Below are 13,636 nucleotides of genomic sequence, written 5' to 3'. Positions count from 1 at the left end.
GACAAAAAAGTTTGTTCATTTTAATGTAGAGTCTGGAGCTCAGTTCAAATACCTCCATACTGCTCGTCTGTAACGTCTTGTATCTTGTATTGAAGCCTCGACATTAGGATTTGATATTAAAAATAAATAAACAAGGCAACATTTTAAGATAGTTTTTTTAGCGAAACATCCCAGACCATCAATGTATATCTTGCACTTAAAAATCTTAAAATACACGGTGTTTTCAGAGCAATGTTTAGGCTTCAATACAAGAGAGACGTTACAGACGAGCAGTAAGGAGGTATTTGGATGTGTTTGGACTTGATAGAGATAAAGACGACGACAACTGAGCTCCAGTCACTACATTAAAATGAACAAACATTTTTTTCCTATAACTACAAAAAGAAAGATTACTCTGAAAATAATCCCAACCCTTAGTCTACATGAGGGCGAGTATATAAGTGATTTTTTTCTGAACCATCCCTGTAATAAAAAAGGGCACATTTTAAAAAGGAAATTCAACAAAAAGGCATCGATTAACTTTGAATCGATGACTTCTGGCACCTTCGCTCTCCTGTCCAGAGTGTCCACCCTCAGCCCTCTCTGAAGGATGATATCACTCCTCACCCCCTCCTCACCCTCCTCACCCTCCTCACCCTCCTCACCCTCCTCCCCTCCCTGGTGTTTAGTTTCGGAGCTAAAGGACGGAACAACTGTGGTCGCTGACAGGGGGCGCATGTTGGAGGGTCCAGACCAGAGCAGGGTGTTGAGATGACCGACGGTCTGAAGATCCGGGTCCAGCTCTCGAGGATGGAGTAGACGTTACGCACACGCGCTCTCCTCCTCCTCCACCTCCTCCTCCTCCTCCTCCTCCAGACCCTCTCGCGGATCTCCTGCTTCTGTGGACGCGCGCACGAGGGTAGTACCCATGAAGGATGTGACTGGGTCTGACCCGGGCTGGATGAAGCCCCCGGCGGTGTCATGCGTCTTGCCCCGCAGCCGAGCGCGCGAACGTGGCGGCTCCTCCTCGCGCTGATCCTCCTCGCCTCCTCCTGCTCCTCCCGCGCGCTCGCGTCCCCGCTGTCGCTGCTGTCCACGGGCTGCCCGGACAGGTGCGTGTGCGATGACCAGCTGGTGGTCCAGTGCGCGGGGCAGCACCTGACCACGTTCCCGGTGGACCTCCCGCTGGCGACCCGGCAGCTGATCCTGTCCAACAACCGGATCCTGGAGCTCCCGCCGCTGGCGCTCAACTACCTGTCGGACCTGGTCTACCTGGACTGCAGCAACAACTCCCTGACCGAGATCTCGGAGTCCACTTTCGGGAACCTGCGGAAGCTGGCCTACTTGGACCTTTCTTTCAACACCCTGATCCGGATCGAGGACCGGACCTTCGGGCCGCTGGTGAGCCTGGTGATGCTGAGGATGACGGACAACCCCGGGCTGGTCCAGGTTCACCCGGACGCCTTCGTGGAGAACGCCGCCCTGCAGGTCCTGGACGTGAGTCGGAACAACTTGACGGCCCTGAACGTCAGCACCCTGATCGGACTGCCTTCCCTGCGCTCGCTGGGGCTCAGCGGGAACCCGTGGAGCTGCGAGTGCGACAACGAGGACCTGTGTCTGTGGGTCCACCTGGAGGGCTACAAGTTCCAAGGTCCAGCACTCGTTCATGCACTTTTATTTCAAGAAATACAACTTTTTATTTTCAATACTATCTCAGCTCGAACAGGTTCAATATGTTAACTAACTAGAAAAAGCACCCAGACAGCGCACACCTCCGCCAAGGAGCGAATTTTACACAGTAAGTAAGTAAGTAATTTATATTTATATAGCGCTTTTCTAGACCAGGGTCACAAAGCGCTTAAACAATCAAAACAATATTCAATAAAGTATATACTTTAAAGATCAAGATAAAAACTGATAACACAGCAAAGATTAATTATTCAATTACAAACTTTTACAATTGAATTGTTGTATTTCGCTCACAATAATTAAAAATAAAGGTTTGACCACTTTGAATTGGGAAGGATTTCAACCACTACAACACAGTGAGCGTTAAAATCACTTTAAAATCTTATGTAGCAAACCTAAAACTAAATTAAATTGCAAAAAATGAACATTTGATTCAATTATAGCCTGATTCATTATGTTGTTACCGTTTTATTTTTGTTAGTGTTGAGTGGTAGCTGTGAGAAGCATCAGTTTTTTAAGTTGTAATAATACATTTATTGACAGACAGATAGATAAAAAACAACAGTTTTAACGAAAGTAAGACAGAATTTTTAAAGTTAAGATAAGTATTCTATGGTAAAAAATAAAGCTTTAAAATGAATGTTAAAGTGGGAAAATACAAAACAGAAATCACAGTGACGCAGTGGGCAAGTTTATGGGTTTTTATGAAAACTAATTATTTTTAAAATCTCAAATTCTATTTCAATATATTTTTCAGTTCATGGCTAACAAACATAACCTCCTTGGCAGATGTATTTGCCAGATAAGTGCTCACACACAAGGCTCTGGTGTTACGTAACAAATGATTCACTAATTAAGAGCTTGTTAAGTCATCCATCGTTTCAAATGTCAGTTCTCCAGTTTCTTTGTGCTCAAGTCGAGAACATGAGCTTATTTCCTGTGAAGGTGAGTGAACCGTCGCGACTGTGTCACGGAGCTAATCCATGTTTTCTCTCTCGGCTCGATGACCAAATCCGGCCCACCAGGTCTCTTTATGTGGCCCACAAGTGATCGTTCCAAGATTCAAGACAAATGGGTCAGAAGTCTAAAAGTTGAGGAGGAGGTTCTAAGAATGCGTGTCGATAAATATATATAAAGTTAAATGTCTGTCTTTATAAATCTGAAAAGCAAGTTAGACTTTACTAAACTTACAACCAACTTTTTGTCAAATATTTACGGTATGAAAAATAGAAATTTGCATGTGAGGGAATACAATTCTCCCAAAACTCTTTTCAAGCAACCGACAGTTTGCATGTGGGTTGAACTACCGTAATACTTTACAAATGTGCATCGGACATTACATTATCTTCTTCCTTAACTGCGTGAACTCACCCTTAAAAAGTGTGAAATCTTTATGTCTTATAATGTATGAGAATCTATAAAAAATGTATACAGAATATAAATGTATATAAACATGACCTATAGTGTTCTGAGTATAATAGTTTTCTGGACATGTTTGTTAAGTTGACACCTGCTAGTGGACCTTTTGGTCTACTCTGTATATAAACTCAATTAAAGTGAGTTTACTAAGCCTGGACAGACGTGACGCCAAACGCCTGTTTCAGAATTTGTTTAAAAAGAGTCTAAATATAAAACTAAATCATGTCAGAAGCATCTTAATATTAAAACACAGCAAGATGCAGAAGATGGATTTAAAAATCCAATGAAAAACAATGGCCAAATGGCAAGAAATTGTAGTTGCTTTTGAGCCATGAACAGGCAAGAGGTGCAGCATGTGAAAAAAAATAATACTGCGCTTTTGTTCTGTCCTATATTTGTAGATGTTTAAATAATTTCTATCACAGTTTATCGAACATGTGTTTATCCATAATTTAACATGGATGATGGTTTCCACTACAGGCAGCTGAGAAACCATGGAAAGAATGATCCCCCTTTCATACGCTCTTCTTCTCCCGTTTCTACTTTTTTGTTTATGCTGCAGATGCTTCTTGCTACTGGAAACCTCCGGCTATTTACGAGCGTTGACATCATGTAGGGCAACATTGCGGGGGCTGGAAATACCACGATATAATGATTCATACCAATTATGTGTTTTATTTACGTGATTTAAAAAAATTATTGATGTAAAATGTTAAAGATTTCAGGTTATCCATAATTAAAATGATTATTTACAAAGTTACACTAAAATACTTGTTTCATAATCACATGATTGCATTTTGGTTTTGAAAAATTATATTACATTTATTTTTACTTAATACTAAGCTTTAATATAATTCCACTTTACAGTATTGTGGGAAAATTCACAGACCAATCGTCCATCCTCACTATAACATTTATCACTGGGGAAAATGCCAGTAATTTTTTTTTTTAACTAAGTCAATTAATTTTCTTTAATTAAAATAAATGATTACACAGTGCAAGTATCATGATAATTCAGGTAACAGTGGGTAATTACATTGATTTTAATTATAAACAAACATGTGTAACTGATTTCAACAATTACACAATTTATTTTAAGGGACAATACATATATTTTTTGTATTAAATAACTAAAAAAAAGTAATTTCCTCTTTAAAATTGGCAAAGATTCTATCTGCATGTCCCCCCAGTTACAAGATACATTAATATTACATCCTAAGTGTATTCATTAAGTTTAAGGCTTTTTTTAAGTTTAAGGTTTTATTTAGAAAAAAACATTTTTCGTTTTCAATCAACATAAATATGAAATTCCCCTCGGCTCACAACTCAATTACATCAAATAAACAAACATTTATTTTTTTATTTTTCTTGTTATGAGACATTTGGTAGCAGTTTGTGCAAATAAACACATTTAATAAAGTTAGAAAAAGGAAAAAATGACAATATTATCATGCTATCATTATTTTGTTTTGCAAATTGCAAAGTGTGTGACCCTGGCTAGCCAGGACTGAGGAGAAAATATGTTTATTTTTCTCACTGAAACCTTAAATAGATTGGACCACATGCCTCGTCCTCAGCTTTGAGGTCAGTTTTCTTGAACCAGACGGAAGCAAAAATCTTTCTCGGCGAAAACACGAAAATCCGTTTCTGATACTAATTAGGATTTGGTGGATATGTCACTTCACAGAAGGTCAGCTTCTATTTATAGAGCGTCTAAATGAGCAAGCAGCCGGTCAGAGCTGCAACAGCTCCGGCTCGCCCACCAGAGCGAACGACAGGCTTCCCTCACTCGCGCTCCCACACACTTCCACACCGCATAGATCTGCGCAGCTTAGAGCCAGTCCACGTGGAATCTGTCCTATTTCCATGCCGCTCGCTGCCTTTTGTCTAAGTTAATTTGGAGCCGGGCCTGTTCCTGTGACAGCTGCTGGCGACGAGAGTAAATATAGTCGCGACTTAAATCGACACAAAGATGAGTTTCGTCATCAAAGATGACCCGTCTGCGTCTACCTGTCCCCAGTACACCTTCGAATTAAAAAGGACTGGGATTTTTCTTATGTAATTAAAACGGGGTGTAATAGAAAGAATCTGAACCTCGATACGTATCACGATAGGAAACAATATGGTATATTTCGAAAGGCAGAAGGATATATTTGTACTATTGTCCTTGTCATTAAAATGTCGCTGAAACTGAAGAGCTCTAAGGTTTTAAGCACTTTTAGATAGAGGTCCGTATTGGCAAGAACAATACAGGGGCAACGATATGATATCCATATAGCGATATACTTAGATTCTGTAGGAACAAGTATATATATATGTAGTATTGTCGAGTACTTGACTCTGGTGTTACAACTTTTACAGACCACATGACTCTTCACTAAGTCGTCACTGTTTTTACTTGTTTTTGAAACCAAAATATGTCTAAACATCAGCTTTTAAATGCTGCTGCAGTCAACTGTATCCTCTCGTCCACAGTCATCGCTGGAATCCTGCAGGATTTCATCGTAACTTTAGCTGTGGAGGACATAATGTGATGAAGAATAATTGTGTTAAAAAAGTTGAATTATTTTATTAACAATTTTTTTAAATATTGTTGTAGAAGAAAAGGACAACAAAAAGACGAGAGGACCTCAGGACCACAGCGGGATGACTCGGCTCTTTATTGAAGAAGTCACAGTTCTTGAATTCACACGATCATTCGTTTATTGACCAACGGCCGGAGCATCGTCTGCTCGTCCAAATCCTCAAACATATTTTAAAGACATTTACAGTGGGCAGTTTTTTCGGAGGGATATTCTTTCCTCGAAATGACATGAATTCCCGACAGGGCTACCTGCTTTTAGTCCCCCAGTCTTTTGGGCGAAAATACATTTTGTCGGCATCTTTACAGATTCTGATTCTTCGCTGACTCTTCGGATATTTCGGATCAAGAGACCATTAGTTCTTTGGTCGGCTCTTTGGCCACATGGACGTACCCTTTTTTTTGGGGCGATAAATTCTCAATTATATATATATATAACCCAGGGGTGGGCAATTAAAATTGTTCAAGGGCCACATTAAATTCTGTGAATCTTGTTAGGGGCCGTCAAGCAAAAGGAAAGATGAAAGAATCCCTAAAAAAAAAGGAAATGCATCAATAGGATTTTTTTTTCAAAACATTTCTAAAATTAACTTAAAAAAATGTTTTGAGGGATTAATATATACACAAAAAATAACACAAAAAAAGGAGGGAAGTGTTATGTGTAAATGTAAATGAATATTACATACAAAATACATTTGTTAATGCATTAGAACCATTTATACATGATCATACTTGACATTACGAGGGCCGCATAAATACAGTCAAAGGGCCGCACTTTGCCCAGGTCTATAAAAGGACCGTAAAAGGACTATGATTAAAAAATCTAAATACAGCGATATATGGTTGTATTGATATTTTCATGGACTTCAGAAGTCTGGTTTGGGGTCGCATGCTCCAGTTTTTCTCACCCATGCCCTCCAGACCTCACACAGTTCGAGCGGCAGGAGAGATGCCGGACGTTTCCGTCGCTCAGAGCTGGAAGAAGGAACCAACAGATTCTCATCCTCTGTCTGGCCTCCCCGGTCGGATCAGCTCTTCCACTTGTTATATAAGGGGTTCATCTGGAAATAGAACGGCGAGGTTGGGGGAAGGAGAGAGGAAAGCCCTTTTTCGTTTGATGCCAGGCGTTGTGGGGGAGGAGGCCCGAGCTCGAAGGGCTTTCCTTGCGAAAAAAACTGTCAGCGACACGTGCGCCCGTGCATTCGCTGCAAGGATGCCGATGAAAGATGGGAAGTCTTATCGCATCGAGCTGCGCTTGTCTGAGCGTCGCCGCGATGGGATTGTGCGGATGTCTGTGTGCGTTTAAGTGGCCTGACGACGCATTATGCGAGCGGCGCCTCAGCCACAGAGAGGATCAGCTTCACATTCTCCATCTACAGGCTTAGAAGAGCCGCACGTTTTTTTTTTGTTTTTTTTATTTAGTCAGAGCCGAGCGTCTCGGAGGAGGAAGTCTCAGATTAATGCCCAATTTCATATCTGGAGAGTTTACATTTCGGTTGCGTTGCCAAGTCTCATCACACTTGCACGCGTTTTCCAAATCGAATCCACAAATTCCTTATGACTCCTCCGTGACCTCACGTTACTAGCATGTGTTGATAGAACCTCAAGTTATCCACGTAACGAGCTGAGCCAGAAGGCAATGCCATGAGGATTCCTAGCATTGGGTTTCCTATTTTTCGACAGTGTCTAGCAAAATTTGGAGAAGCTGTGTCGTCTGAAGAGCAGCTATCACATGTATTAAGCTCAGTAGCTAGCATACTGTGTGCTAACCACAACACAAATTATGAATTTTTAAATTACTGTTTATTTCATTCAAAACAAAGTATGCCATTTAGACAAGTCGTCTTTTACTGCTTTCTACGGACTAACTTGATCGTGTGAAATTCCAATAAAAAAAACATTTCATAAACCTCTTGATGAAAGCCTCAAAACCTTTTCAGCGATTATATTTATCCAAGGTATCACTGTTTAAACAAATGCTTATTTAGATTTATACATATTTTTAAGATAAAAATAATTCCAGTTATTGACTAGATCAGTGGGTCCTGTCAGTCCACGATCTGGGAACACATGCACAGTGACATATTTCGATCCTCCATGTTTTTATGGCAACTAGATACAACAAAAAAGTAGCGTGGATCTGGGAAATCAGCGATCAATGTGCTCATGTGTGTTGCATTCAAAATACACAACTTTATTCATGTAATCGTTGACATAGCGTCTCTCCGAGTTTCAAAGCATCGATTTTATGAAAGATAAGAGGAAAATAATTCATTGTGTCTAAACATTCTACTGGTTAAAATCAAGATCACTATTAAGACGTTCCAGGGAAAGTTCTGGTTGGCCAGCATGTCCGTTTAAGTTTAGAGGAAAACGTAAAGGGAGTTTATCTGTTTTGTCTGTTTTGTCGGTGGTTGATTTTGGAGGCTCCCAGTTTATCACGGGCTGAATCATTGTGTCATGTTTCAACTGATCGTACAAGTCGTAGAAAACGTTCTGATGTTTTAGAGTAAATGTAAAAAACATAAAAACGTAATTTAAATTTATAGCTAAGAATGTATTGTCTCATTGAGTCTCAAAACATCGACTTTATGAAAGATAAATAGGAACAAATAATGGAGTCTGTGTACATTTTATATACAAATCATTTTCCTCTTATCTTTCATAAAATTGATGCTTATAGACTCGAAAAGACTCTATGTCATCGGCTATATAAATAAAGTCGTGTTTCCCAGATCGTTTCCCCTGCTATATTTTTGTCCGAATCTACTTGCCGTAAAAACATGGAGCACCGAAATATGTCACTACATAAACATGCGACTCTTGTCGAGTGAAAATGAGTAAAACACAAACTCTAGAAACAAAACTTCATAGTCTTTATCGCATATAAATAATGCTGAAACACAAACTCACACATTGGCACCATGTCCCTAAAACTACGAGACACAAACATAGAGAACACCATCGTCGGCATACAATCAAATATAAATTGATGCAAATACACAAACATCTTGTTACGACCAGTCCAGTGTTATTGCTGATTCAGCGTTTTATGGTGAGATGATGCTACTTAACTGTAGTTTTTTAGCAGCTCATGCCATTATATTTTAACTTTTTTCTCTTTCTCTCCTTCACTCAGAGATCTTGAACATACAACTTGAAGTATATTAATAATATACAGTATATAATATTGTCATTAAAAAGATAGACTAAATAAATCCACCCCAGGATACAAATCGAAACCAACACTAAAACCCCAAATAATCAAGTTCTCATTAATGTTTAAACAACAAAATAAGACGAATCAAACATCCTCTAGTGAAGTTTATCTTGAGCTTGATGTTGCCTCAGAAGCTCCACACTTGCTCAGTGTTAAATAACCGAGAAGAGAAAATAAACCGGATGAATTATTCAAACTCTCTCTCCTTCTTTTTTTTTTCCCCCTCCTCGTCCTGGATTAGAGCCTCACTCGTGCCTTTGTGTCTGCCTGGAACCGAAGATAATGGGTTTTCTCATCAGCAGCCGGCGACGACCACAACTAAGACCCCGCAAATCCTGACGGCCAATATTGAGTCCCGTCTCTCCGCAGCACGTGTTCATATATATACTGTTCCAGAGCAGCAGATTGAAACATGGCGCTCGTTGAGCACTTTAATCCCAAAATCAGTTTGAATCTTGTTGGATGTTTGACACTCGTCTTTAATTGGATCAAGTTCTTTTTTTAAAAGCTGTTCTTGGTAAAGTTTTGACTTGTACTGTATATTGAGTTGGTTCAGACCAACCAGCCCAGAGTAGGCCATATGTTTACATTCAATTTAATGTGTCATTAATCAACAAGCGTCCATGTTTGATCAAAAATACAAATTGGACCGAATCCATTGAGCCCTTTTATGGGACTTTTTAGCCATTCATATTTTGGATTTAGAACTTTATTATGGACCACATGTCACAAGACATGCTGGTCCTTGATAAACCATCTCTACCTTCAATCTCTACACTTACAGGATCCTATGCTGTATAGTACAAGAAAAAAAAGTTTTTCCTTGATCTGACAATGGATTTGACTTTAATACAGCCGAGTCCAAACCTTTTTTTGGGGGGGCTCATGTGATGAAGTGGAAACTAGCCAAGTGTGAACGGTTACTTCCAAGGGTTTATCTTATTCTGAAGTTTAAAATAGAAAGTGTATAAACCTTATTCTGTATTTAGGAATAAAGGAGACAGTGGGCCCCATTAAATATACTAGGGGTTGTAAATGGCCCCCGGGCTGCACTTTAGACAGGTTTGTTTCTGGCGCCCCCTTCTGTTAGGACAGTCCAATTGCAACAATGTAGACGTGTTGTGGAAACTGAAGTGTCTCCTGTGCAGAGAAAGTTTTCTTTAGACTCAAATTGTTCTGTCTTCGCAAGCCTCAAAAAAGCTCTCATGGGTATAATTGAAATAAATGCAATCGCCGTCTCCGAACCACTGTGGAAGAAGTGGTGATCATTTAGGTTACCAAAGATAGATGGGTAAATAGATAAATACTTTATTGATCCATCGGGAGGAGAAATTATTTTGTCCAGCAGCAATAATTCTAGTGATGGGCCTGTGAAGCTTCATGAAACAGTGTCATGTTGTTTAGAGGTCAGTAGGTGGCGCCATCAGTTTAAAAATGATGTTATGTTTTATCAGAACAGATGTGCAAAACGGAGGAAAATAGTGCAGACACCGCCATCTAGTGGAATCTGAAAATAATGACACTGCTTCATGAAGCTTCATGTGACCATCACTAAATAAAACATCCATAAATACATGTAAAAACAATATATACAATTAAAGAAAAAAAAGATTAAAATAAATAATTTAAAACAAAGTCATGTAGAGAACAGGCAACGTTAAAATAATAGTTGGAAAATAACGACTGCTTGAAGAAAACCAATGATGTCAAAATGTTATTTGGTCTATTTAAGGTTTTAATATAATTTCAATGTACATCTTAGACCTTTAGTTTATACCTATAAAGGTAGACGATTAGTGTGTAAAAAATGAAAAGGGAAACTGGAGTCACTTAAGAGCTAATGTCTACAGTAGAAGTTCTGAGCTTCACTCTCCAAGTAAGATGGAGTTTCCTCTTTGAACAACTCTGATCTGAGAGCAGCTTCTTGACTCTGGTCCTTGTGCTCCACAGACGAGGGCCAGACGGTGTGCGGCTCCCCGGACGACATGCAGGGCCGGCGTCTGGGCGAGGTGGGGATCGAGCTGCGGACGTTGTGCCACCACAGCCTGGGCTCCTGGGACTACCTCTTCTTCGTCATCATCGGCTTCATCATCTTCGCCGCCGGCACCGTGTCGGCCTGGATGATGGGCGTGGTGATGGTGCTCTACGAGCGCTACGTCAAGAAGAAGGACGAGCACCAGGAGCCGGACGACGACGCGTCGGAGGCGTGCGAGTCGCCGGGCCGGAGCGAACACGACAACGGGAAGTTGAAAATGACAGACGTGGTGTAGACTTTGTTCCCCGATCCTGTGGATTCCCTCGAGTGCCTCCTGTCCACTTTCAGGACTCTTGCATGCAAAGTGGACATTTCCTGTTTCTGGGACAGTGACACTGTGAAAAAACATGATTTTTATTTATGATTCTTTATCATTGTATTTGTTTAGAAAAGTAGGCTGAGTAAACTAGATTATTTAAAAATGTATTTTTTTGGCCAACTAAAAACTTAACTAGACAAAAAACTTGAGGTGAAGAAAACGACCAAACATAACGCTACTGCTAATGCTAAGCTAGCGCTTCAATGCTAACCATTTCTCAAAACTGTTGGTTGAAGAAGTCATATTGAAATAATTGTTCCTCTTTTAATAATACATTTGGACACAGATTATTCTCATTTCAAAAATGTTCAGTGATATTGTGTTTTTTAAAAACATTGTAAAATTGTATTTATGCTAACAGCGAGCTTAGCTTATTGATCAACATTGAAGTTAATCCAACGCTATGACTGTCAAATGACAGCTTTTCTCATCGACTATTGATTAAAATATTGGGTTTATTTAGATAAAGAGAGAATACATTGAATATTTTCAACATTCACTACAAGTTAAGTCAATTCTAAACTCAATCCGAACATTTAGACTTAGATTTATTTACATTTTGGGTGAATTTATGAAGCTTTTTGTTTGTGAATAGTTTATCCACGGTACTTTTGTTGCTCTCATTTATCAGTCCAAGACACACATTCATTTATTTTAAAAATACCTGCAGCCATTGCACAGTGGAAAGCAGCTCAGCGGGACGGCATGTAGACAAGACAGCTTGAATCTCTACGTTATTATTTTTAGCTTAAGAAAGCAGCACCTTGTTTGTTCCTGCATGAACTGGAATCAGTCTGACACGCTGCACTTCAAAGCATTTTTTCCATGATTAAAAAAACCAACATATTCTTCACTGAAATAAGTGTCTTAAGAGTATATATTTGTGATAATAATTCCGCAATAAAACAGCTAAAGCACTACCAATGGAAAGAGGGGAAACTACTTATTAAAGTGTTACAAGGAAAGTGAACGGGTGTCAAATGTCGGATTGTATATTAATTTATGAAAGAAGGTTTTGACGCTCATTGAAATTGTTGAACTCAGTAAATATTTTCCTAAAGCGTTCTTTGTTCGGTCTTTTTTCTTTTTTTACTTTATCGTGAGATAGTTTTGGCCACTTAAAATGAAATGTCAAAACCAAAATGACGTTCAAGTCAATTCGAAGAAGGTATGAATAAAAAAAACAAACAAACAAACAAACAAAAAAAATAATAAAAAAGGGAATATTAAAACTAGAATACTTTTTTTGTATTTCCTTTTATATCCATTTTAATTTTACAAATATAAATAATAAAATATCTATATTAAAAGTAAAGTGTATTTATTTAAATGAGTTCTTCTATTTTATTCTAAAGAAACTCTGAGAAAAAAAAGAGAACGTTTTAAGCCAATATTTTCAGCTTCTTATTAATAGTATGGTGTAAAATATTTTTATTTTTTACATTGGGGTTATAGTTACTCATGAGGGCCACACTAATGGAGTCAAAGGGCCACGTTTGGCTATTAATTACTCATGAACAGGATGAATCTATCTTTCCCTTTAAAGTATACACTTTATTGAATATTTTTTTGATTGTTTAAGTGCTTTGTGACCCTTGTCTGGAAAAGGGCTATACAAATAAAAATATTTACTTACTTACTTACTTCCAACCATGTGCTAACAGCGACTGACGCTAGTAAATGTCCGGCTAACTCTGTGAGTGACGGCGGCTTACGAACCACACGTGTTTCTATATTTGCTTCGAACGCTGTCATGCTACATGTAACTCTAGCGTAGAAGCCGCTGACCTATTTTACACTGACTTGTCATTACATTATCTCGTCATGTTTGCTTTTAAATCATGCAGAAGACATCAGAGATCCATTGTTACTGTCTGCGTATTAAAGAACACACAGGTCAGTAATTAGAGCGGCAGGAAGTCCAGATCCTGTTCACGCCAACCGCTCGGATTCAATGACCTCGGATGAACACGTGTGGCTTTTCTTTATGTACACACATGTTAAGCACGTGTGTCACTCGTGCTTTTCCAAGTCGTACGTATGTTCAAGTTACGACGGAAATACTTTGTAATGATGCACGGTAATAGCCAACAGAGTTAGCAGCGCTCGCGTATGTAGAATAAGCTTGTTTATGGCACACATGACATGAAGAAAAAATACCATGTTTTGGATGCTAAAGTAAAATCTAGTTGAAATTTTAAAAGTCTATTTTTCTAATCTAACAAAAAGAAAGTGTAAAAAGATTCCTTTTTTTGGGAGAAAAGAATACAATTTAAGATAGAAAAATACTCATGTGTAAAAAAAACGTTTTTGTACATGAATCCAATATGTGTTTATTTTAAAACAAGTAACTTATATTAACAATAAATAAGGTTAAAAATGAAGATATGAAAA

The 13,636-nt window shown here is 38.8% G+C and overlaps 1 protein-coding gene across 1 annotated transcript; it reads left to right on the top strand.

The window, feature by feature from the left end:
• The first annotated feature begins 726 nt into the window (after positions 1-726).
• Positions 727-12,212, top strand: LOC148063406 (leucine-rich repeat-containing protein 52-like). The gene is made up of 2 exons (XM_087810922.1): positions 727-1,630; positions 10,839-12,212. The coding sequence occupies exons 1-2, from the start codon at positions 961-963 to the stop codon at positions 11,156-11,158; spliced, it is 990 nt and encodes a 329-aa protein (XP_087667048.1). The 5' UTR covers positions 727-960; the 3' UTR covers positions 11,159-12,212.
• The last annotated feature ends 1,424 nt before the right edge of the window (positions 12,213-13,636 follow it).

The sequence above is a fragment of the Callionymus lyra genome, chromosome 16 (assembly GCF_982586985.1).
Source record: "Callionymus lyra chromosome 16, fCalLyr1.hap1.1, whole genome shotgun sequence".
Classification (NCBI taxonomy): Eukaryota; Metazoa; Chordata; class Actinopteri; order Syngnathiformes; family Callionymidae; genus Callionymus; species Callionymus lyra.
The sequence above is the reverse complement of the archived record's forward strand: the minus strand, read 5'-3'. Positions and strand labels throughout refer to the sequence as shown.